Here is a 26,458-nt window from a genome sequence, read left to right as displayed (position 1 = left end):
GCCCCCCACTGCCATTCTTGGTATCCTTCTGTCCCGGGAGTCGTCGACGGTTCTTCCGCCCCGTCCCCGAGGCAGCTTATAAGGACTTGTGCGGGCCCTGTTTATCCAAGTAAAGCAGAAAAGGAAGAGTCCCGCCGGCAGCGGGGGGTTGTCATGATCTGCGCCCATTTTTCCAGGGGTAATCCGCTCCTCTCCCGGCTCCGGGATATCGGGATAGAAGGCCTTATATGGCCATGCGGTCAGCAGGCCGGCGCTTAGCCTTTTTAGGGGCTGGCCTGGAGCGGAGGGCCGCCCTGAGCTTTTAAATTCTCTCTGGTATTTCTCCTCCAGACGCAGCAGAGCCCGGTCCCAGAGGGAAGGAGGTCTCGTCCGTGGATCGGTGAGTGGCCCCCGTCGCGGGGGCGATGACCGGTCCCTTCCCCGAGGCTGCCGGGACGGAGGCAGGGGATTCCGGCATTGACCCCCGTCCTGACCTCGCGGGCCGGCGGCGAAACTGGAGGAGACCCCACGGGATGACGACTGCTCTGTGTCGGCCGGGTGTCCTGGCACTGCCCACCATCCCCAGGGAGGGCTGGCAGGGGCATGGGGGGCACGGTGGGAGGGCTCTGGGCGCTCTGGGAGGGACGAGCCACCTCGCCCGTGATGCCAACGAGAGCCGGGACGGGCCTGCCTCGATCCAGAACTTTCCACCGTCGCGGACAGGCCCCCCAGGGGAGGCTGTGGAGGCCTCTTATAATAATAATAATAATAATGGCATTTGGTAAGCGCTTACTATGTGCAGTCTAAGCGCTGGGGGTGGATACAAGGTGATCAAGTTGTCCCACGTGGGGCTCACAGTCTTAATCCCCCTTTTGCAGATGAGGTCACTGAGGCTCGGAGAAGTGAAGTGACTTGCCCAAGGTCACACAGCAGACATGTGGCGGGGCCGGGATTCGAACCCATGACCTCTGCCTCCAAAGCCCGTGCCCTTCTCCACTGAGCCACGCTGCTCCTCTGTTATTATTATACTAATAATGATAGCATCTATTAAGCGCTTACTATGTGCCAAGCACCGTTCTAAGCGCTGGGGAGATCACAAGGTGATCGGGTTGTCCCACGGGGGGCTCACAGTCTTCATCCCCGTTTTCCAGACGAGGGAACTGAGGCCCAGAGAAGTGAAGTGACTTGCCAAAGTCACACAGCAGGCAATTGGTGGAGCCGGGATTTGAACCCATGACCTCTGACTCCAAAGCCCGGGCTCTTTCCACTGAGCCACGCTGCTTCTCTGTCCGTCTTATCCATCTCCACAGATGGCCGTGCCCCTTGCCCGCTCGCTGCTCATCCACGGTGGGCAGGGTGGGTACGACATATTTCTTCCATTTATTTTATTTTGTTAATATGTTTTGTTTTGTTTCTTTGTCTCCCGCTTCTAGTCCGTGAGCCCGCTGTTGGGTCGGGACCGTCTCTAGATGTTGCCAACTTGGCCTTCCCAAGCGCTCAGTACAGTGCTCTGCACACAGTAAACGCTCAATAAATACCATTGATTGATTGATTGATCAGACAGCTCCGGGACACTCAAGGCTGGATAATAATGATAATTTCGGGACTTGTTAAGCGCTTACTATGCGTCAACCACTGGTCTGAGCGCTGGAGTCGATACAAGGGAAGCAGCGTGGTGGAGGGCCTGGAGTCAGAAGGTCGTGGGTTCTAATCCCGCTCCGCCACTTGTCTGCTGTGTGACCTTGGGGCAGGTCACTTTACTTCTCTGGGCCTCAGTTCCCTCATCTGGAAAATGGGGATTGAGACTGGGAGCCCCCCGTGGGACAGGGACTGTGTCCAACCCGATTTGCTCGGATCCACCCCAGCGCTTAGTACAGTGCCTGGCACGTACTTACTAAGCGCTTAACAAATACCATGATGGTGATTATTGTTCTTATCATTATTATGCCGGGGGCCTCCGGATTGCGGGGGAGATTTGGCCACTCCAGCGAACTGAGTGGACGCAGCATAAACGTCGAGGCAAGAAGATGATACAGATCTCTCTGTGCCAAGCACTGTGCTAAATCAATCAATCAATCAATCGTATTTATTGAGCGCTTACTGTGTGCAGAGCACTGTACTAAGCGCTTGACACTGGGGAGCTCTAAACACTGGGGAAAATACCATCGGATCACACACGGGGCCCACAGTCAAAGCGGGAGGGAGAACGGGGATTGACTTCCCCATTTTACAGATTGTCATTTGTCCACCCTTATCGTGAGCTACACTGTAAGCGCCTTATGGGCAGGGAACGCGTCCACCACCTCTGTTATATTGGACTCCCCCAAGTGCTTGGCACCTAATAATAATGATGATGGCATTTATTAAGCGCTTACTACGTGCCAAGCACCGTTCTAAGCGCTGGGGAGGTTACAAGGTGAACAGGTTGTCCCACGGGGGGCTCACAGTCACACTAGGGCACCTAGCGAGTGCTTAATAAATGCCATTATTATTATTATTATTATTATTATTATTATTATTATAAATACCACTGTTGATTGTAATTGATTCTCTGAGATGTTAGATTTGAGTCACACGGAGGTGTTCCTAAGTTATTATCATTTTTAATAGCATTCATCCATTCAATCGTATTTATTGAGCACTTACTGTGCGCAGAGCACTGTACTAAGCGCTTGGGAAGTACAATATGGTGACAGATTCATTCATTCATTTAGTTGTATTTATTCATTCATTTATTCATTCATTCAATCGTATTTATTGAGAGCTTACTGTGTGCAGAGCGCTGTACTAAGCACTTGGGAAGTACAAACCGGCAACATATAAAGATGGTCCCTACCCAACAACGGGCTCACAGTCTAGAAGATAATAATGGTATTTGTTAAGCGCTTAACTGTGTGCCAGGCACTGTATTCATTCATTCAATTGTATTTATTAAGCGCTTACTGTGTGCAGAGCACTGTACTAAGCGCTTTGGAAGTAAAAGTTGGCAACATATAGAGACGGCCCCTACCCAACAGCGGGCTCACAGTCTAGAAGATAATAATGGTATTTGTTAAGCGCTTAACTGAGTGCCAGGCACTGTACTAAGTGCTGGAGTGGATGCAAGCAGATTGGGTTGGACACAGTCCCTGTCCCACGTGGGGCTCATTCTCAATCCCCATTTTACAGATGAGGTAACTGAGGCCCAGAGAAGCAAAGTGACTTGCTCAAGGTCACACAGCAGACAAGTGGCGGAATCAGGATTAGAACCCATGACCTTCTGAGTCCCAGGCCCATGCTCTATCCACTATACCATGCTGCTTTTCATAATGGCAATATGTGTTAAGCGCTTCCTCTCCCCCTCATCCCCATCTCCATCCCCCCATCTTACCTCCTTCCCTTCCCCACAGCACCTGTATATATGGATATATGTTTGTACAGATTTATTACTCTATTTATTGATTTATTTATTCAACTTGTACATATCTATTCTATTTATTTTATTTTGTTAGTATGTTTGGTTTTGTTCTGTCTCCCCCTTTTAGACTGTGAGCCCACTGTTTTGTAGGGACTGTCTCTATATGTTGCCAACTTGTACTTCCCAAGCACTTAGTACAGCGCTTTGCACACAGTATAAGCGCTCAATAAATATGATTGATTGATTGATTGATGTGTAGCCAAGCACCATGCTAGGTGCTGGGCAGATACAGGATCATCAGGTTGGGTCGCAGTCCCCGTCCCTCATAATAATAATATTAATGATGGCATTTGTTAAGCGCTTTCTATGTGCCAAGCCAGTCCCGAAGCCGGAGATCGTCATCGTCATCGTGACGGCATTTATTGTAACCTTGTAGCCTCCCCAGCGCTTAGAACAGGGCTTTGCGCATAGTAAGCGCTTAATAAATGCCATCATTATTATTATTATTATTATTTATTAAGCGCTTACTATGTGCAAGGCCCTGTTCCAAGCACTGGGGAGGTTACAGTTAGATCAGGTTGTCCCACGGGGGGCTCACGGTCTTCGTCCCCGTTTTCCAGAGGAGGGAACTGAGGCCCAGAGAAGTGAAGTGACTTGCCCAAAGTCACACAGCTGGCAATTGGCAGAGCCGGGATTCGAACCCATGACCCCCGACTCCAAAGCCCGGGCTCTTTCCACTGAGCCACGCTGCTTCTCTAGATCTAAAGGGAGTGTCCCTTTCTCCATCTCTCTCCCCACCTTCCTCCCCCTCTCTCAATTCCCTCAATTCCCTCCTTCCTTCCCCCACTTTCCAGTTCTTTCCCTTCTACATATTTAGGTTTGTACATATTTGTACATAGTTATTACTCTATTTATTTATCTTACTTGTACATATCTATTCTATTTATTTTATTTTGTTAGTATGTTTAGTTTTGTTCTCTGTCTTCCCCTTTTAGACTGTGAGCCCACTGTTGGGTAGGGACCGTCTCTCTATGTTGCCAATTTGTACTTCCCAAGCGCTTAGTACAGTGCTCTGCACATAGTAAGCGCTCAATAAATACGATTGATGATGATGATGTTCTAAGCGCTGGGGTGGATACAAGGTGATCAGGTGATCCCACGTGGGGCTCACAGTCTTCATCCCCATTTTACAGATGAGGAAACTGAGGACCGGAGAAGTGAAGTGACTTACCCAAAGTCACACAACTGACAAGTGGCAGGGGCGGGATTAGAACCCGCGACCTCTGACTCCCAAGCCCGGGCTCTTTCCACTGAGCCACGTTGCTTCTCCTGGGGCTCACGGTCTAAGTAGGAGGGAGTAGGATTGAATCCCCATTTTGCAGATGAGGAAACCGAGGCCCGGAGAAGGGAAGTGTCGTGCCCAAGGCCACACGGCAGGCCATGGCAGGGGGCTGGGATTAGAACCCATGGCCTTCTGACTCCAAAGCCTGGGTTTTCCACACTAATAATCATAATAATAATGGCATTTATTAAGCGCTTACTATGTGCAAAGCACTGTTCTAAGCTCTGGGGAGGTTACAAGGAGATCAGGTTGTCCCACGGGGGGCTCACAGTCTTAATCCCCATTTTACAGGTGAGGGAACTGAGGCACAGAGAAGCGAAGTGACTTGCCACTAAGCCACGTTACTTCTGGAGGTTGTTTCCCCGTGCGATCGCTCAATCAATCCATCAGTGGAATTTATTGAGCGCTTACTATGTGCAGAGCTCCGCATTTAGAGCTTTGTTTAGTATGTTTGGTTTTGTTCTCTGTCTCCCCTTTTTAGACTGTGAGCCCACTGTTGGGTAGGGACCGTCTCTACATGTTGCCAACTTGTCCTTCCCAAGCGCTTAGTACAGTGCTCCGCACACAGTAAGCGCTCAATAAATACGATTGATTGATTGATTGATTGAGAGCGCAATATAACAGTATAATAGAGTCGGTAGACCCATTCCCTGCCCGTAATGAGCTTACAGTCTAAAGGGGGAGACGGACCTTGATAGGAACGAATAAGTCACTTCTAGTGTTCATTCATTCATTCAATTGTATTTATTGAGCACTTACTGTGTGCAGAGCACTGTACTAAGCGCTTGGGAAGTCCAAGTCGGCAACGTATAGAGACGGTCCCTACCCAACAGCGGGCTCACGGTCTAGAAGGGGGAGGCAGAGAACAAAACAAAGCATATTAACCAAATAAAATAAATAGAATAAATATGTCCAAATAAAATAAAGAAATAAATAGAGTAATAAATCCGTACGAACATATATCCATACATACAGGTGCTGTGGGGAGGGGAAGGAGGTAAGGCGGGGGGGATGGGGAGGGGGAGGAGGGGAGAAATGTCTAATTTAAGGATCATCAATCGTATTTATTGAGTGCTTACTGTGTGCAGAGCACTGTACTAAGCGCTTGGGAAGTACAAGTTGGCAACATATAGAGACAGTCCCTACCCAATAGTGGGCTCACAGTCTAAAAGGATCTGTTCATCGCCGCCAACCCCCGGCCCACGTCCTGCCTCTGGCCCGGAATGCCCTCCCTCCTCAAATCCCGCAGACGATGACTCTCCCCGCCTTCAAATCCCTACTGAAGGCCCATCTCCTCCAGGAGGCCTTCCCCGACTAATTCCCACTTTTCCCCATCTCCTACTATAGAGAAGCAGCGTGGCTATAGAGAAGCAGCGTGGCTCAGTGGAAAGAGCCCGGGCTTTGGAGTCAGAGGTCGTGGGTTCAAATCCCGGCTCCGCCACTTATCAGCTGTGTGATAATAATAATAATGGCATTTATTAAGCGCTTACTATGTGCAAAGCACTGTTCTAAGCACTGGGGAGGTTACAAGGTGATCAGGTTGTACCACAAGGGGCTCACAGTCTTCATCCCCATTTTCCAGATGAGGGAACTGAGGCTCAGAGAAGTGAAGTGACTTGCCCAGAGTCACCCAGCTGACAAGTGGCGGAGTCTGGATTTGAACCCGCGACCTCTGACTCCAAAGCCCGGGCCCTTTCCACTGAGCCCGGTGGCTGAGCCCCAGTGTGATCTTGGGCCAGTCACTTAACTTCTCTGTGCCTCAGTTCCCTCATCTGGAAAATGGGGATGAAGACTGTGAGACCCATGTGAGAGCTCACCTCCTCCAGGAGGCCTTCCCAGACTGAGCCCCTTCCTTCCTCTCCCCCTCATCCCCCTCTCCATCCCCCTCATCTTACCTCCTTCCCTTCCCCACAGCACCTGTATAGATGGATATATGTTTGTACATATTTATTACTCTATTTATTCATTTATTTTACTTGTACATATCTAATCTATTTATTTTATTTCGTTAGTATGTTTGGTTTTGTTCTCCGTTTCCCCCTTCTAGACTGTGAGCCCACTGTTGGGTAGGGACTGTCTCTCTATGTTGCCAACTTGGACTTCCCAAGCGCTTAGTACAGTGTTCTGCACACAGTAAGCGCTCAATAAATACGATTGATGATGATGATGATGATGAAGTGACTTGCACAGAGTCACACAGCTGACAAGTGGAGGAGCTGGGATTTGAACCCATGACCTCTGACTCCAAAGCCCAGGCTCTTTCCACTGAGCCCGGTGGCTGAGCCCCAGTGTGATCTTGGGCCAGTCACTTAACTTCTCTGTGCCTCAGTTCCCTCATCTGGAAAATGGGGATGAAGACTGTGAGACCCAGGTGGGACAACTTGATTACCTTGTATCTTCCCGAGCGCTTAGAACGGTGCTTGGCACATAGTAAGCGCTTAACAAATACCAAAATTATTATTATTATTATTACTCCCTTCCACATCTCCCTGACTCGCTCCCTTTACTCGTCTCTCCCTCCCCGGCCCCCAGAATTTAGGTATAAATCTAACATTTTCTTCATTTGTGTTGATGTCTGTCTCCCCCACTCTATAGACTGTGTACCTGTTGTGGGCTGGGAATGTGACCGTTTATTGTTGTATTGTCCTTTCCCAAGAGCTTAGGACAGTGCTCTGCACATAGTGATGATGATGATGATGGCATTTGTTAAGCGCTTACTATGTGCAAAGCACTGTTCTAAGCGCTGGGGAGGTTACAAGGTGATCAAGTTGTCCCACAGGGGGCTCACAGTTTTAATCCTCATTTCACAGATGAGGTAACTGAGGCACAGAGAAGTGAAGTGACTTGCCCAAAGTCACACAGCTGACAGTTGGCAGAGCCGGGATTTGAACCCATGATCTCTGACTCCAAAGCCCGGGCTCTTTCCACTGAGCCACACTGCTTCTCCAAAGCCCAGGCTCTTTCCACTGAGTCCGCTGCTTCATGCGGGGACACGGCCTTGGAAGCGGCGTGGCTCAGTGGAAAGAGCCCGGGCTTTGGAGTCAGAGGTCATGGGTTCAAATCCCAGCTCCGCCACTTGTCAGCTGGGTGACTTTGGGCAACTCACTTCACTTCTCCGGGCCTCAGTTACCTCATCTGGAAAATGGGGATTAAGACTGTGAGCCCCACGTGGGACAGCCTGATCACCTTGTAACCGCTTAATAGTAAGCGCTCAATAAATACAATTGAATGAATGAATGAATGAATAAGTATGATTGATTGAAGGAATGAAGGAATGAAAGAGCCGTGGGGTTGGGAAAGGGGTAGTGTGGCCCTGGCCCAGGGGTGGCCATTGGAGAAGGCGTTTGACATCCAGGAGTCATTCGTTCGTTCATTCAATCCTGCTTATTGAGCGCTTACTTTGTGCAGAGCACTGTACTAAGCACTCGGGAGAGTACAATATAACAATAAACTGACACATTCCTTGCCCACAATGAGCTTACAGTCAGTCAGTCGTACTTATTGAGCGCTTACTTTGTCCAAAGCACTGTCCTAAGCGCTTGGGAGAGGACAATAGAACGATAAACGGACCCATTCCCCGCCCACGACAAGCTGACAGTCTAGAATAATAATGATGGCATTTATTAAGCGCTTACTATGTGCAAAGCACTGTTCTAAGCGCTGGGGAGGTTACAAGGTGATCAGGTGGTCCCACGGGGGGCTCACAGTCTTAATCCCCATTTTCCAGATGAGGTAACTGAGGCCCGGAGAAGTGAAGTGACTTGCCCAAAGTCACCCAGCTGACAAGTGGCGGAGCTGGGATTTGAACCCATGACCTCTGACTCCAAAGCCCGGGCTCTTTCCACCGAGCCACGTCGCTTCCAAAGCCATGTCCCCGCATGAAGCAGCGGACTCAGTGGAAAGAGCCCGGCCTTTGGAGTCAGAGGTCATGGGTTCGAATCCCGACTCCACCACATGTCTGCTGTGTGATCTTGGGCAAGTCACTTCACTGCTCTGGGCCTCAGTGGCCTCATCTGGAAAATGGGGATTAAGACTGTGAGGCCCACGTGGGACACCCTGATCAGCCTGTATCCTCCCCAGCGCTTAGAACAGTGCTTTGCACATAGTAAGCGCTTAACAAATGCCAATTATTATTATTATTATTATTATGAAGGGGAGAGGCCAGAGTCCGATTCCATAATGCCGGTCTCTGGGTCTGACCTCTGACCTCTGACCTCCGACCTCCTGAGGCCGGGGACGCAGGCCGGACACACCGCGGGGGACGCCGTCCTGCCACAGTTTGGGCAAGGTGTGACCTCTAGCCTGTCAACTCCTTAGAACAGTGCTTTGCACATAGTAAGCGCTTAATAAATGCCATTATTAATTAATTAATTAGGCAGGGAGTGTGTCCGTTATATCGTCCTCTCCCAAGCGCTTGGTGGTACAGCTCTGCACTTAGGAAGCGCTTAATTGTCACGCTAATAATAACGATGGCATTTGTTAAGCGCTTACTATGTGCTGGGCACAGGGTAGATACAGGATAATCGGGTTGGAAGCAGTCCCTGTCCCACATAGCCTTAATCCCCATTTTATAGATGAGGGAACTGAGGCCCAGAGAAGGGAAGTGACTCGCCTAAGGTCACACAGCAGACAATAATTATGTGCCAATCAATCGATCGTATTTATTGAGCGCTTACTGTATGCAGAGCACTGTACTAAGCGCTTGGGAAGTACAAGTTGGCAACATATAGAGACAGTCCCTACCCAACAGTGGGCTCACAGCCTAAGCACGGCACTGTACTAAGCACTGGGGTGGAGGCAAGCAAATTGGGAGGGACACCGTCGCTGTCCCACGTGGGGCTCACAGCCTCAATCCCCATTTTACAGATGAGGCAACTGAGGCCCAGAGAAGTGAAGTGACTCACCTAAGGTCACACAGCAGACAACAATTATGGGCCAATAACTTTGTGCTGGGCACTGTACTAAGCGCTGGGGTAGATAAAAGGCAATCAGGTTGAATATAGTTCCTGTCCCGTGTGGGGCTCACAGGCTCAATCTCCATTTTACAGATGAGGCAACTGAGGCCCAGAGAAGTGAAGTGACTCGCCTAAGGTCACACAGCAGACAATAATTATGTGCCACTAACTTTGTGCCAGGCACTGTACTAAGCGCTGGGGTAGATACAAGGCAATTAGGTTGGATATGGTTCCCGTCCCACGTGGGGCTCACAGGCTCAATCTCCATTTTACAGATGAGGCAACTGAGGCACAGAGAAGTGAAATCACTCGCCCAAGATCACACAGCAGACAAGTTGGGGAGCCCAAGGTTAGAGTTCAGGACCTTCTGATGCCAAGGCCCGGGCTCTAGCCACTACATCCCCCCTACCCTACCTCCTTCCCCTCCCCACAGAACTTGTATATGTTTGTACAAATTTATTACTCTATTTTACTTGTACATATTTACTATTCTATTTATTCTGTTAATGATGTGCCTCTAGCTTTAATTCTATTTATTCTGACGATTTTGACACCTGTCTCCAGGTTTCGTTTTGTCGTCTGTCTCCCCCTTCTAGACTGTGAGCCCATTGTTGCGTATCAATCAATCAATCAATCGTATTTATTGAGCGCTTACTGTGTGCAGAGCACTGTACTAAGCGCTTGGGAAGTACAAGCTGGACCATCTCTATCTGTTGCCGACTTGTAATAATAATAATAATGGCATTTATTAAGCGCTTACTATGTGCAAAGCACTATTCTAAGCGCTGGGAAGGTCACAAGGTGATCAGGTTGTCCTGCGTGGGGCTCACAGTCTTAATCCCCGTTTTACAGATGAGGTAACTGAGGGACAGAGAATAATAATAATAATAATGGCATTCACTAAGTGCTTACTATGTGCAAAGCACTGTTCTAAGCGCTGGGGGAGATACAAGGTGACCAGGTTGTCCCACGGTGGGGCTCACAGTCTTCATCCCCATTTTACAGATGAGGGAACTGAGGCACAGAGAAGTGAAGTAAGTCACACGGCTGACAAGTGGCGGAGCCAGGATTTGAACCCATTCTGTTAATATGTTTTGTTTTGTCGCCTGTCTCCCCCTTCTAGACTGTGAGCCCGCTGTTGGGTAGGGACCGTCTCTAGATGTTGCCAAATAATACTTCCCAAGCACTTAGAATAGTGATTTGCACATAGTAAGCACTTAATAAATGCTTTATTATTATTAGTAGTAGTAGTACAGTAATACTAATTACTGTACTGTACTGTACTAATTACTGTACTAATTACTGTACTGTACTGTACTATTATTAGTAGTACAGTAATAATTATTATTAGTAGTAGTAGTAGTAGTACAGTGCTCCGCACACAGTAAGCACTCAATAAATACGATTGAATAAATGAATGAATGAATGAAAGAATGCATGGCCTCTGACTCAGAAGCCCGGGCTCTTTTCACTGAGCCACACTGCTTCTCATAGCGCTTAGTACAGTGCTCTGCACACAGTAAGCGCTCAGTAAATATGATCGAATGAACGAATGAAGTGGCCCAACTGGGATTAGCTCCTAGCCGCTGCTCCAGGAGAAACAGGGGCTAGAAAACGATACAACTGTGGAGGTCGCACCGATGGGTCTGAAACTCAGCTCTTGCCCACCGTCAGTGACCACAGCTGCACAAACACACACAGACACAGACACAGACACACACACACACACACACACACACACAGACACACACAGACACACACACACACACACACACACACGGCAGTAACCCCTGGGACCATCCCACCCCTCTCTTCCCCCGGAACATGGGGGTCTCAAGAGGGAGGAAGGATGGGCTAGGGAAGCGGCGTGGCCTAGTGGAAAGACCCCGGGCTTTTCATTCATTCAGTCGTATTTATTGAGCACTTACTGTGTGCGGAGCACTAGACTGAGCGCTTGGGAAGGACAAGTCGGAGGACATGGGTTCTAATCCCGCGTCTGCAGTGGGAACCTTGGGTAAGTCATTTCTCTGCCCCTCTGTTCCCTCATCTGTAAAATGGGGATGAAGACTGTGAGCCCCATGTGGGACAGGGACTGTGTCCAACCTGATTACCAGAATCAATCAATCAATCAATCAATCAATCAATCAGTTATAGTTATTGAGCACTTACTGTGTGCAGAGCACTGTACTAAGCGCTTGGGAAGTACAAGTTGGCAACATCTAGAGACGGTCCCTACCCAACAGTGGGCTCACGGTCTAGAAGGGGGAGACAGAGAACAAAACCAAACATATTAACAAAATAAAATAAATAGAATAGATATGTACAAGTAAAATAAATAAATAAATAGAGTAATAAATCTGTACAAACATATATCCATCTATACAGGTGCTGTGGGGAAGGGAAGGAGGTAAGACGGGGGGATGGAGAGGGGGGCGAGGGGGAGAGGAAGGAGGGGGCTCAGTCTGGGAAGGCCTCCAGAAGCAGCGTGGCTCAGTGGAAAACAGCCCGGGCTTCGGAGTCAGAGGTCAGGGGTTCAAATCCCGGCTCTGCCACTTGTCAGCTGTGTGACCTTGGGCAAGTCACTTCACTTCTCTGGGCCTCATTCCCTCATCTGTAAAATGGGGGTGAAGACTGTGAGCCCCACGTGGGACAACCTGATCACCTTGTATCCCCCCCAGTGCTTAGAACAGAGCTTTGCACATAGTAAGCGCTTAATAAATGCCATTATTATTATTATTATTATTATCTATCCCAGTGCTTAGACCACTGCTTGTGACATAGTAAAGTGGAGCCCATTCATTCAGTCGTATTTATTGAGCGCTTACTGTGTGCAGAGCACTGTACTAAGCACTTGGGTAGTACAAGTTGGCAACATACAGAGGCGGTCCCTACCCAACAGTGGGCTCACAGTCTAGAAGGGGGAGACAGAGAACAAAACAAAACATGTGGACAGGTGTCAAGTTGTCATTCATTAGAGAAGTAGCGTGGCTCAGTGGAAAGAGCCTGGGCTTTGGAGTCAGAGGTCATGGGTTCGAATTCCGGCTCCTCCAATTGTCAGCTGTGTGACTTTGGGCAAGTCACTTCACTTCTCTGGGCCTCAGTTACCTCATCTGTAAAATGGGGATGAAGACTGTGAGCCCTGCTGCAGGACAGCCTGATCACCTTGTAACCTCCCCAGCACTTAGAACAGTGCTTTGCACATAGTAAGCGCTTAATAAATGCCATTATTATTATTATTATTCATTTCATTCATTCAATCGTATTTATTGAGTGCTTACTGGGTTCTAATCCCGGCTCTGCCACTTCATTCATTCATTCATTCAATTCTATTTATTGAGCGCTTACTGTGTGCAGAGCACTGTACTAAGTGCTTGGGAAGTACAAGTTGGCAATCAATCAATTCAATCGTCTTTATTGAGTGCTTACTGTGTGCAGAGCACTGTACTAAGCGCTTGGGAAGTCCAAGCTGGCAACCTCTAGAGATGGTCCCTACCCAATAGCGGGCTCACAGTCTAGAAGGGGGAGACGGATAACAAAACAAAACATATTAACAAAATAAAATAAATAGAATAAATATGTACAAATAAAATAAATAGAGTAATAAATACATATAAACATCTATACATGTATACAGGTGCTGTGGGGAGGGGAAGGAGGTAAGGCGGGGAGGATGGGGAGGGAGAGGAGGGGAAGAGGAAGGAGGGGGCTCAGTGTGGGAAGGCCTCCTGGAGGAGGTGAGCTCTCAGTAGGGCTTTGAAGGGAGGAAGAGAGCGAGCTTGGCGGACTTATCCGCGTGTGATGTCGGGCAAGTCTCTTCACTGCTCTGGGCCTCAGTTTCCTCCTCTGCAAAATGGGGGTTCAATACCTGTTCTCCTTCCTCCTTAGACCGTGAACCCCGTGAAGGACAGGGATTTTGCCTGGACATGATTAAAGAAGCAGCGTGGCCTAGTGGAAAGAGAGCCCGTGCCTGGGAGTCAGAGGACCTGGGTTCTAATCCTGGCTCCTCCACATCAATCAATCAATCGTATTTATTGAGCTCTTACTGTGTGCAGAGCACTGTACTAAGCGCTTGGGAAGTTCAAGTTGGCAACATATAGAGACGGTCCCTACCCAACAGTGGGCTCACAGTCTAGAAGGGGGGGACAGAGAACAAAACCAAACATATTAACAAAATAAAATAAATAGAATAGATATGTACAAGTAAAATAAATAAATAAATAAATAGAGTAATAAATCCGTACAAACATATATCCATATATGCAGGTGCTGTGGGGAAGGGAAGGAGGTAAGATGGGGGGCAATGGAGAGGGGGACGAGGGGGAGAGGAAGGAGGGACACATGTCTGCTGGGTGACCTTGGGCGTCACTTGACTTCTCGGGCCCTCAGTGACTTCATCTGTAAAATGGGGGTGGAGACTGTGAGCCCCATGTGGGACAGGGACTGGGTCCAACCTGATTTAACTTGTATCTAACCAGCACTTAGTATTTTGTTAATATGTTTAGTTTTGTTGTCTGTCTCCACCTTCTAGACTGTGAGCCTACTGTGGGGTAGGGACCGGCTCTAGATGTTACCAACTTGTACTTCCCAAGTGCTTAGTACAGTGCTCTGCACACAGTAAGCGCTCAATAATAATAATAGTAATAATAATAATGGCATTTGTTAAGCACTTACTATGTGCAGAGCACTGTTCTAAGCACTGGGGGGGATACAAGGTGATCAAGTTGTCCCACGTGGGGCTCAAAGTCTTAATCCCCTATTTACAGATGAGGTAACTGAGACTCAGAGAAGCTAAGTGACTTGCCCAAGGTCACACAGCAGACATGTGGTGGAGTCGGGATTCAAACCCATGATCTCTGACTCCAAAGCCCGTGCTCTTTTGACTGAGCCACGCTGCTTCTCATAAATACGATTGAATGAATACAGTGCCTGCCACATAGTAAGCACTTAAATACAATTATTATTATTATTATTAATAATAATAATGATGGCATTTGTTAAGTACTTACTACATGCAAAGCACTGTTCTAAGCGCTGGGGGGGATACAAGGTCATCAGGTTGTCCCACGGGGGGCTCACAGTCTTCATCCCCATTTGACAGATGTGGGAACTGAGGCTCAGAGAAGTGAAGTGACTTGCCCAAGGTCACACAGTGGACAAGAAGCAGCGTGGCTCAGTGGAAAGAGCACGGGCTTCATAGTCAGAGGTGATGGGTTCAAATCCCGGCTCTGCCAATTGTCAGCTGTGGGACTTTGGGCAAGTCACTTGACTTCTCTGTGCCTCAGTTCCCTCATCTGTAAAATGGGGATGAAGACTGTGAGCCCCCGTGGGACAACCTCATCACCTTGTAACCCCCCCAGCGCTTAGAACAGTGCTTTGCACATAGTAAGCAGCATGGCTCAGTGGAAAGAGCCCGGGCTTTGGAGTCAGAGGTCAGGGGGTTCAAATCCTGGCTCCACCACTCCTCAGCTGTGTGACTTTGGGCAAGTCACTTAACTTCTAGACTGTGAGCCCACTGTTAGGTAGGGACTGTCTCTATATGTTGCCAACTTGTACTTCCCAAGCGCTTAGTCCAGTGCTCTGCACACAGTAAGCGCTCAATAAATACGATTGATTGATTGATTAATTTCTCCGTGCCTCAGTTACCTCATCTGTAAAATGGGGATTAAGACTGTGAGCCTCCCGTGGGACAGCCTGATCACCTTGTAACCTCCCCAGCACTTAGAACAGTGCTTGGCACATAGCAAGCGCTTAATAAATGCCATCGTTATTATTATAGTAAGCGCTTAACAAATGCCATCATTAATTGCTAGTGTGGCGGAGCCAGGATTAGAACCCATGACCTCTGACTTCCAAGCCTGGGCTCTTTCCACAGCACAGCCCCACAGCACCTGTATATATGTATATATGGTTGTACATATTTATTACTCTATTAATTAATTTATTTATTTATTTATTTTACTTGTACATTTCTATCCTACTTATTTTATTTTGTTGGTATGTTTGGTTTTGTTCTCTGTCTCCCCCTTTTAGACTGTGAGCCCACTGTTGGGTAGGGACTGTCTCTATGTGATGCCAATTTGTACTTCCCAAGCGCTTAGTACAGTGCTCTGCACATAGTAAGCGCTCAATAAATACGATTGATTGATTGATTGATTTCCACTGAGTCTCGCTGCTTCTTATTATTCCCCACAACCTCCGGCTGCCTTCCTTCGGCCCCCCTCACCTGCCATCCTCACCCCCATCCCGGCTCCCCCCAACTCCCAGGCCCAGTGTGACTTTTATCCTGCCGTTCCCCACGGCCTTCCGGATTTGGGAAAGGGTCCCCGGGCCAGGGCCGGTGGTAATGTCTACAGGGTAAAGAGCCCGACCCCATCCTCAGGGTGTCCCCCTCTGCTTGTTCACCTCCCCGCACCGGTGGTTGCCCCTCCACCTCTGCGACAAACAAAAACACTTCGCTCCTCTAATGCCAAGCTGCTCACTGGGCCTCCATCTTGCCACCGAGCCCTGGCCCCCATCCCACCTCTGGCCTGGAATGCCGTCCCTCCTCACATCCCACACAAATTTATACATATTTATTACTCTATTTATTTATTTTACTTGTGCCTATCTATTCTATTTTATTTTGCTAGTATGTTTGCTTTTGTTCTCTGTCTCCCCCTTCTAGACTGTGAGCCCACCGTTGGATAGGGACTGTCTCTATATGTTGCCAATTTGTACTTCCCAAGCGCTTAGTACAGTGCTCTGCACATAGTAAGCACTCAATAAATATGATTGAATGAATACAGTGCCTGCCACATAGTAAGCACTTAAATACCACAATTATTATTATTAATAATAATAATGATGGCATTTGTTAAGCGCTGACTATATGCAAAGCACTGTTCTAAGCGCTGGGGGGGATACAAGGTCATCAGGTTGTCCCACGGGGAGCTCACAGTCTTCATCCCCATTTGACAGATGAGGGAACCGAGGCTAAGAGAAGTGAAGTTACTTGCCCAAGGTCACACAGCAGATGAGAAGCAGCGTGGCTCAGTGGAAAGAGCACGGGCTTCGGAGTCAGAGGTGATGGGTTCAAATCCCGGCTCTGCCAATTGTCAGCTGTGGGACTTTGGGCAAGTCACTTGACGTCTCTGTGCCTCAGTTCCCTCATCTGTAAAATGGGGATGAAGACTGTGAGCCCCCTGTGGGACAACCTGATCACCTTGTAACCCCCCCAGTGCTTAGAACAGTGCTTGAGCCCACTGTTGGGTAGGGACTGTCTCTATATGTTGCCAATTTGTACTTCCCAAGCGCTTAGTACAGTGCTCTGCACATAGTAAGCGCTCAATAAATACGACTGATGATGATGATGATGATGATGTGAGCCCACTGTTGGGTAGGGACCGTCTCTATATGTTGCCAGCTTGTACTTCCCAAGCGCTTAGTACAGTGCTCTGTACACAGTAAGCGCTCAATAAATACGATTGATTGATTGATCCCACAGACAACGATTCTCCCTTCACTTCAGAGCCTTATTGAAGGCCCGTCTCCTCCAAGAGGCCTTCCCTGACTAATCCCCCCTTTCCTCTTCTCTCCCTCCCTTCTGCATCCCCCTGACTTGCTCCCTTTATTCTTCCCCCCTCCCAGCCCCCCACCACTTATGTCCATGAGCCCTCTGTTGGGTAGGGACCGTCTCTATATGTTGCCAACTTGTACTTTACAAGCGCTTAGTACAGTGCTCTGCACACAGTAAGCGCTCAATAAATTTGATTGAATGAATAAATGCAATTGAATGAGTATCTCTCATTTAGTTATATTAATGTCTATCTCCCCTCTAGACTGTCAGCCCACTGTGGGCAGAGAATGAGTCTGTTAATTCTTATATTGTACTCTCCCAAGTGCTTAGTACAGTGCTCTGCCCACAGTAACTGCTCAATAAATGCAATTGAATGAATAATAATAATAATAATGGCATTTTATTAAGCACTTACTATGTGCAAAGCACTGTTCTAAGCACTGGGGAGGTTACAAGGTGATCGGGTTGTCCCAAGGGGGCTCACAGTCTTAATCCCCATTTTACAGATGAGATAACTGGGGCCCAGAGAAGTGAAGTGACTTGCCCAAAGTCACACAGCTGACAAGTGGCGGAGCTGGAATTTGAACAGTGAGCCCACTGTTGGGTAGGGACTGTCTCTATATGTTGCCAACTTGTACTTCCCAAGCGCTTAGTACAGTGCTCTGCACACAGTAAGCACTCAAAAAATACGATTGATTGAATGAATGAATCTCTGTTCCAGGGAGGTCAGGGAAGAAGTCCCAGGAGCGCTAGGTGGATAATAATAATAATAATTGTGGTATTTGTTAGGCACTTACTATGTGCCAGGCACTGTACTAAGTGCTAGGGTGGATACAAGCCAATCGGGTTGGATACAGTCCCGGTCCCACATGGGGCTCACAGTCCCAATCCCCATTTTACAGATGAGCATCACTGAGGCCCAGGGAAGTGAAGTGACTTGCCCAAGGCCAGTCAGCAGACATGTGGCTTTATTTTTATTTATTCTGGTGACTTGTCACCTGTTCACATGTTTTGTTTTGTTGTCTGCCTCCCCCTTCTAGACTGTGAGCCCGTTGGTGGGTAGGGACCGTCTCTAGACGTTGCTGACTTGGACTTCCCAAGCGCTTGGTCCAGTGCTCTGCACACAGTAAGCGCTCAATAAATATGATTGAATGAATGTGGCAGAGCTGGGATTAGAACCCGTGACCTTCTGACTCCCAGTCCTGGGATGTATCCACTAGGCCATGCTGCTTCTCTATAGGGGGGATATGTAAGGGGGATGCAAGGGGGATTCAGGAGTGGGGGGCTGGGAAGGGGAGGAATTGGTGGGAGGTGGGCTGGTGGCCACAGCAGGGAAGATGGGAGTCCCTTTCTGGCCACGGCCTGCGTTGGGGCTGAAGGCCGCAGTTGACCTCGGGCTTCTCTCCCCCAGGCTCCGTCCCCTCGGTCTAGCCCAGCTCCGCCATGTGTGAGGAGGAGACCACCGCGCTGGTGTGCGACAACGGGTCCGGTCTGTGCAAGGCCGGCTTCGCCGGCGACGACGCCCCCCGGGCCGTCTTCCCCTCCATCGTGGGCCGCCCCCGCCATCAGGTCTGTGTCCGCAAGCCCGGGCCCAGGCCCCATCGTGGGCTGCAGGGACAACGGGGGACGGGAGAGAGGCAGGGGAGCGAGGGGGACAGAGACGTGGGCTAGCCAGGCGGGACGGGGAGGTCGGAGAGCGAGATGGGAGAGGGCGGCGAGAGAGCAAGATGGGGAGCGAGAAGGCTGGGTGGTAGGAGAGGGAAGCAGAACGGTCAGACAGGAGAGCCAGGAGAGACAGCGAGGCAGGAGAGTGAGGAGAGACGGAGAGACAGGAGAATGAGGACAGTGAGACGGGAGAGACAGTGAGAAGGAGAGACAGTGAGGCAGGGGAATGAGGAGAGACAGTGAGACAGTTGAGTGAGGAGAGACAGAGAGACAGGAGTGAGGAGAGATGGAGTCAGGAGAGCGAGGAGTGACAGGGAGTCAGGAGAGTGAGGAGAGACAGAGAGACAGGAGAGTGAGGAGGGACAGAGAGACAGGAGAGCGAGGAGAGACAGAGAGACAGGAGAGAGAGGAGAGACAGTGAGACAGGAGAAGGAGAAGAGACAGTGAGACAGGTGAGTGAGGAGAGACAGTGAGACAGGTGAGTGAGGAGAGACAGTGAAACAGGAGTGAGGGGAAACAGGGAAGCAGGAGAGCGAAGAGAGGTGGAGAGGCAGGAGAATGAGGAGGGATGGTGAGACAGGAGAGTGCGGAGAGACAGGGAGGCAGGAGAGTGAGGGGAGACAGGTGAGAGGAGAGACAGTGAGATAGATGAGTGAGGAGAGACGGAGGCAGGAGAGCGAGCAGAGACAGGGAGACAGGAGAGGGAGGAGAGACAGGGAGACAGGAGAGAGAGGAAAAACAGTGAGACAGGAGAGTGAGGAGAGACAGGGAGACAGGAGAAGGAGAAGAGACAGTGAGACAGGTGAGTGAGGAGAGACAGTGAAACAGGAATGAGGAGAAACAGGGAGGCAGGAGAGCGAAGAGAGGTGGAAAGGCAGGAGAATGAGGAGGGATGATGAGACAGGAGAGCGAGGAGAGACAGGGAGGCAGGAGAGTGAGGAGAGACAGGGAGACAGGTGAGAGGAGAGACAGTGAGATAGATGAGTGAGGAGAGACGGAGGCAGGAGAGCGAGCAGAGACAGGGAGACAGGAGAGGGAGGAGAGACAGGGAGACAGAAGAGGGAGGAGAGACAGGGAGACAGGAGAGAGAGGAAAAACAGTGAGACAGGAGAGTGAGGAGAGACAGGGAGACAGGAGAAGGAGAAGAGACAGTGAGACAGGTGAGTGAGGAGAGACAGTGAAACAGGAATGAGGAGAAACAGGGAGGCAGGAGAGCGAAGAGAGGTGGAGAGGCAGGAGAATGAGGAGGGATGATGAGACAGGAGAGCGAGGAGAGACAGGGAGGCAGGAGAGTGAGGAGAGTCAGGGAGACAGGAGAGGGAGGAGAGACAGGGAGACAGGTGAAAGGAGAGACAGTGAGATAGATGAGTGAGGAGAGACAGGGAGGCAGGAGAGCGAGGAGAGACAGGGAGACAGGAGAGTGAGGAGAGACAGGGAGACAGGAGAGAGAGGAGAGACAGTGAGACAGGAGAGCGAAGAGAGACAGGGAGACAGGAGAGAGAGGAGAGACAGTGAGACCGGAGAGCGAAGAGAGACAGGGAGACAGAGTGAGGAGAGACAGGGAGACAGGAGGAGAAGAGACAGTGAGACAGGTGAGTGAGGAGCGACAGGGAGACAGGTGAGTGAGGAGAAACTGAAACAGGAGTGAGGAGAAACAGGGAGGCAGGAGAGCGAAGAGAGATGGAGAGGCAGGAGTATGTGGAGGGATGGTGAGACAGGAGAGCGAGGAGAGACAGGGAGGCTGGAGAGCAAGGAGAGACAGGGAGACAGGTGAGTGAGGAGAGGCAGTGAGACAGGAGAGCGAGGAGAGACAGGGAGACAGGAGAGAGAGGAGAGACAGGGAGACAGGTGAGTGAGGGGAGACAGGGAAACAGGAGTGAGGAGAGACAGTGAGACAAAAGAGAGAGGAGAGATGGAGACAGGAGAGAGAAGAGAGTGACACAGGAAAATGAGGAGGGATGGTGAGACAGGAGAGCGAGGAGAGACAGGGAGGCAGGAGAGTGAGGAGAGACGGTGAGGTAGGAGAGAGGAGAGGCTGAGGCAGAAGAGTGAGGAGAAATGGCGAGGCCAGAGAGGGAGAAGAGGCTGTGAGGCAGAAGAGTGAGGAGAAATGATGAAGCAGGAAAAGGAGGACAGTCTGCGACAGGAGAGTGAGGACGAGTGGGGAAGCAGGGCTGTGAGGAGAAATGGTGAGGCCCGAGAGGGAGGAGAGACTTTGATGTCTGTCTCCCCGCCTCTAGACCATTAGCTCGTTGTGGGCAGGGACTGTCACTGTTCACTGTTGTATTGTACTTTCCCAAGTGCTTAGTACAGAGCTCTGCGCACAGTAAGCGTGCAATAAATACGACTGATTTAATGAGTAAATGGAGGAGGGTGAGCGCAAATGGTGAGACAGGAGAGTGAGGAGAAATGGTGAAGCAGGAGAATTGAGTTGGGACAGGGGGGTGGAAGAAGGAGGTGGGAGAGCCAGGAGAGATGGTGAGGCAGGAGAGGAAAGTCGGAGAGGGAGGTGGGACATCTAGATGGGGAAGGGACCTGGGACAGTGCTCTGTGCACAGTAAGTGCTCAATAAATAGGATTGAATGAATGACAGCGAGGCAGGAAAGTGAGGAGAGATGGTGAAGCAGGAGAGGAAAGTGGGAGAGGGAGGTGGGACATCTAGACGGGGAAGGGACCTGGGACAGTGCTCTGCACACAGTAAGTGCTCAATAAATAGGACTGAATGAATGACAGCGAGGCAGGAAAGTGAGGAGAGATAGTGTCTGGTATCCTGTATTTATGTCTGCTCTCCAGCATCCAGGGCCCAAGACCTCCTTCCAGTATAGATCACCTCCCAGTTTGGATGTCCACTCTTCAGTGTGGATATCCAGTCTCCAGTCTCCAGTGTATCATCATCATCATCAATCGTATTTATTGAGCGCTTACTGTGTGCAGAGCACTGTACTAAGCGCTTGGGAAGTACAAGTTGGCAACATATAGAGTCCCTACCCAATAGTCTCACAGTCTAAAAGGGGGAGACAGAGAACAAAACCAAACATACTAACAACATAAAATAAATAGAATAGATATGTACAAGTAAAATAAATAAATAAATAGAGTAATAAATATGTACAAACATATATACATATATACAGGTGCTGTGGGGAAGGGAAGGAGGTAAGATGAGGGGGATGGAGAGGGGGACGAGGGGGAGAGGAAGGAAGGGGCTGAGTGTGGGAAGGCCTCCTGGAGGAGGTGAGCTCTCAGTAGGGCCTTGAAGGGAGGAAGAGAGCGAGCTTGGCGGATGGGCAGAGGGAGGGCATGTCCAGTCTTCAGTGTGGATATCCAGTCTCCAGTATCCAGTGTAGATGACCTCTTCCCAGCATCCAGTATAGAGGTCTTCTCTCTGGCATCCAGTGTGGATGTCCACTCTCCACTGTCCAGTGTAGATGTAGAGAAGCAGCGTGGCTCAGCGGAAAGAGCCCGGGCTTGGGAATCAGAGGTCATGGGTTCTAATCCCAGCTCCGCCACTTGTCAGCTGTGTGACCTTGGGCAAGTCACTTCACTTCCCTGGGCCTCAGTTCCCTCATCTGGAAAATGGGGATGATGACTCTGAGCTCCACGTGGGACAACCTGATAACCATGTATCTATCCTAGCGCTTAGACCAGTGCTCGGCACATAGTAAGCGCTTAACAAATACCATCATCATTATTACCATTATTATTATGTCCACTCTCCAGCATCCAGCATTGAGGATCTCTTTCTAGGGTCCAGGGTAGTTGACCTCTTTCCAGCGACCAGTGTAATAATAATAATAATAATAATAATAATAATAATAATAATAATAATAATAATGTTGGTATTTGTTAAGCGCTTACTATGTGCCAAGCACTGTTCTAAGCGCTGGGGGGTTACAAGGTAATCAAGGTTGTCCCACGTGGGGCTCACAGTCTCCATCCCCATTTTAGAGATGAGGGAACTGAGGCCCAGAGAAGTGAATCAATCAATCAATCAATCGTATTTATCGAGCGCTTACTGTGTGCAGAGCACTGTACTAAGCGCTTGGGAAGTCCAACTTGGCAACATCTAGAGACCGTCCCTACCCAACAGTGGGCTCACAGTCTAAAAGGGGGAGACGGAGAACAAAACCAAACATACTAACAAAATAAAATAAATAGAATAGATATGTAGTCAAGTGAAGTGACTTGCCCAAAGTCACACAGCTGACGAGTGGCAGAGCCGGGATTAGAACCATTTATTAAGCGCTTACTATGTGCAAAGCACTGTTCTAAGCGCTGGGGAGGTTACAAGGTTGTCCCACTGTCTTTATCCCCATTTTGACAGATGAGCTAACTGAGGCCCAGAGAATTAAGTGACTTGCCCAGAGTCACACAGCTGTCAATTGGCAGAGCTGGGATTTGAACCCAAGACCTCTGACTCCAAAGCCCGGGCTCTTTCCACTGAGCCACGCTGCTTCTCTGCGTAGATGACCGCTCTCCAACACCTAGTAGAGATGTCCACTCTCCAGCATTCAGGATGGGTGCCCTCTTTCCCTGTCCAGCCTCCAGTCCTCTCCCTGGCAACCGGGGCAGATATTTCCACCGCAGAAGGCTCAGCTCACTGTCAAACAATCAATCAATCAATCATATTTATTGAGCGCTTACTATGTGCAGAGCACTGTACTAAGCACTTGGGAAGTACAAATTGGCAACATGTAGAGACAGTCCCTACCCAACAGCGGGCTCACAGTCTAAAAGGGGGAGACAGAGAACAAAACCAAGCATACTAACAAAATAAAATAAATAGAATAGATATGTACAAGTAAAATAAATAAATAAATAAATAAATAGAGTAATAAATATGTACAAGCATATATACATATATACTGTCGTTTCTCTCTCCGTCTCTCCCTGTCTCTCCCCGCGGGCGGCCTCCAGGGCGTGATGGTGGGGATGGGACAGAAGGACAGCTACGTGGGAGACGAGGCCCAGAGCAAGAGGGGAATCCTCACCCTCAAATACCCCATCGAACACGGCATCATCACCAACTGGGACGACATGGAGAAGGTGAGGCGGAGCCATCCATCCAGCAATCAATCAATCAATCGATCAATCAATCGTATTTATTGAGCGCTTACTGTGTGCAGAGCACTGGACTAAGTGCTTGGGAGGTCCAAGTTGGCAACATCTAGAGACGGTCCCTACCCGACAGTGGGCTCACAGGCTAGAAGGGGGAGACGGAGAACAAAACCAAACCTATTAACGAAATAAAATAAATAGAATAGATATGTACAAGTAAAATAAATAAATGGAGTAATAAATATGTACAAACATATATACATATATACAGGTGCTGTGGGTGCATCCATCCCCTTTCCCCGTCTCCTCCCGCTGCCCGCCGTCCCCCTGACCCACAGATTAAGGTGGCATTTATTGCTTTAACAATAATAAATTATTATTATTATTAAAATAATAATATTATTAAATATTATTATTATTAAAATTATTATTATTAAAAATAATAATTTTGGTATTTGTTAAGCACTTACTATGTGGCGCCGGGGAGGATACAAGGTGATCAGGTTGTCCCATGTGATGATGATGATGATGGCATTTATTAAGCACTTACTATGTGCAAAGCAATCAATCAATCGTATTTATTGAGCGCTTACTGTGTGCAGAGCACTGGACAAAGTGCTTGGACTGTTCTAAGTGCTGGGGAGGTTACAAGGTGATCAGGTTGTCCCACGGGGGCTCACAGTCTTAATCCCCATTTTACAGATGAGGTAACTGAGGCACAGAGAAGTAAAGTGACTTGCCCAAAGTCACAAGGCAGACAAGTGGCAGAGCTGGGATTCGAACCCATGACTCTGAACTCCCTGCCCGCGCTCTTTCCACTGAGCCACACTGCTTTACCAATTTTCAGAATAAACCCGGTAGAGAAGAGGATCAGATCAGATCCAGTCCCATCCCACACAGGATTCACAGGCTAAAAGGTCGCAGCATCATGAAATGGATAGAGCCCGGGCCTGAGAGTCAGAAGGTCATGGGTTCTAATCCCGGTGCTGCCACTTGTCTGCTGGGTGACCTTGGACAAGTCACTTCACTTCTCTGGGCCTCCGTTCCCTCATCTGGAAAATGGGGATGAAGAGTGTCAGCCCTGTGTGGGACAGGGACTGTGTCCAGCCCGATTTGCTTGTATCTACCCAAACGCTTAGTACAGTGCTCTGCACACAGTAAGCGCTCAATAAATATGATTGATTGATTGATTGATTGGCACAGAGTAAGCACTTAACAAATGCCGCAATTATTAGGAAGCAGCATGGCCTAGCGGCAAAAGTGCCGCTTATCTGCTGTGTGACTGTGGGCCAGTCACTTCACTTCTCTCTGCCTCGATTACCTCATCTGTAAAATGGGGATGTCTTAATGTGAGCTCCAGGTGGGACAGGGACCTTGTATCTACCCCAGGGCTTAGAACAGTGCTTGGCACACAGTAATAATAATAATGATGGCATTTGTTAAGCGCTTACTATGTGCAAAGCACTGTTCTAAGTGCTGGGGGGATACAAGGTGATCAGGTTGTCCCACGGGGGGCTCACAGTCTTAATCCCCATTTTACAGATGAGGTAACTGAGGCCCAGAGAGGTGAAGTGACTTGCCCAAGGTCACACAGCAGACATGTGGCGAAGCTGGGATTCGAACCCATGACCTCTGACTCCAAAGCCCGTGCTTTTTCCACTGAGCCATGCTGCTTCTCTAAGCATGTACCACCATAATTATCATTATTATTATTATTTTCCCCAGAACCAGATAATAATACTAATTGTGGTTTTTGTTAAGCATTTACAACGTGCCAAGCTCTGCGGGCAGATACAATACGGTCAGACCAGAGAAGCAGCAAAGCCTAGTGCGCAGAGCCGATGCCTGAGAGTCAGAGGGCCTGGGTTCTAATCCTGGCCCTGCCACTTGTTGGCTGTGTGACCTTGGACAAGCCGCTTCACTTCTCTGGGCCTCAGTTTCCTCATCTACAAAATGGGGAGTCAATCCCTGTTCTCTCTCCTGTTCAGACGGTGAGTCTCACATGTGTCAGGGACTTTGACCTGACCCCCTTGCATCAACCTCAGCGCCTAGTAATAATAACAATAATGATGGCATTTGTTAAGCGCTTACTATGTGCAAAGCACTGTTCTAAGCACTGGAAAGGATACAAGGTGATCAGGTTGTCCCACGTGGGGCTCACAGTCTTCATCCCCATTTTACAGATGAGGGAACTGAGGCCCAGAGAAGTGAAGTGACCTGTCCAAAGTCACACAGCTGACAATTGGCGGAGCCGGAACTTGAACCCATGACCTCTGACTCCCAAGCCCGGGCTCTTTCCATTGAGCCCCGCTGCTTCTCTAGTACAGTCACTGCCACGTAAGAAATACTCAACAAATACCAAAATTATTATTACATCAGACACAGTCCCTGTCTCACATGGGGCTCACGGTCTAAGCGGGAGGGAGAACAGGGGTTGAATCCCCATTTTACAGATGAGGAAACTGAGTCCCGGGGAGGCTGAGTGACTGGTCCAAGGTCAAACAGCA

The 26,458-nt window shown here is 49.1% G+C and overlaps 1 protein-coding gene across 1 annotated transcript in view; it reads left to right on the top strand.

The window, feature by feature from the left end:
- Window positions 1–299: 299 nt before the first annotated feature.
- Window positions 300–26,458, top strand: part of ACTG2 (actin gamma 2, smooth muscle) — a 66,763-nt gene continuing 40,604 nt past the window's right edge. The window contains exons 1-3 of the mRNA XM_038746369.1: window positions 300–379; window positions 18,640–18,797; window positions 23,811–23,939. Of these exons, the coding sequence (XP_038602297.1) occupies window positions 18,672–18,797; window positions 23,811–23,939 (255 nt within the window). The 5' untranslated portion in view covers window positions 300–379; window positions 18,640–18,671. The remainder of the gene's footprint in view (window positions 380–18,639; window positions 18,798–23,810; window positions 23,940–26,458) is intronic.

Source organism: Tachyglossus aculeatus, chromosome 5 (genome assembly GCF_015852505.1).
Source record: "Tachyglossus aculeatus isolate mTacAcu1 chromosome 5, mTacAcu1.pri, whole genome shotgun sequence".
NCBI classification, from domain to species: Eukaryota; Metazoa; Chordata; class Mammalia; order Monotremata; family Tachyglossidae; genus Tachyglossus; species Tachyglossus aculeatus.
This window is presented reverse-complemented; position numbering and strand designations above follow the sequence as displayed.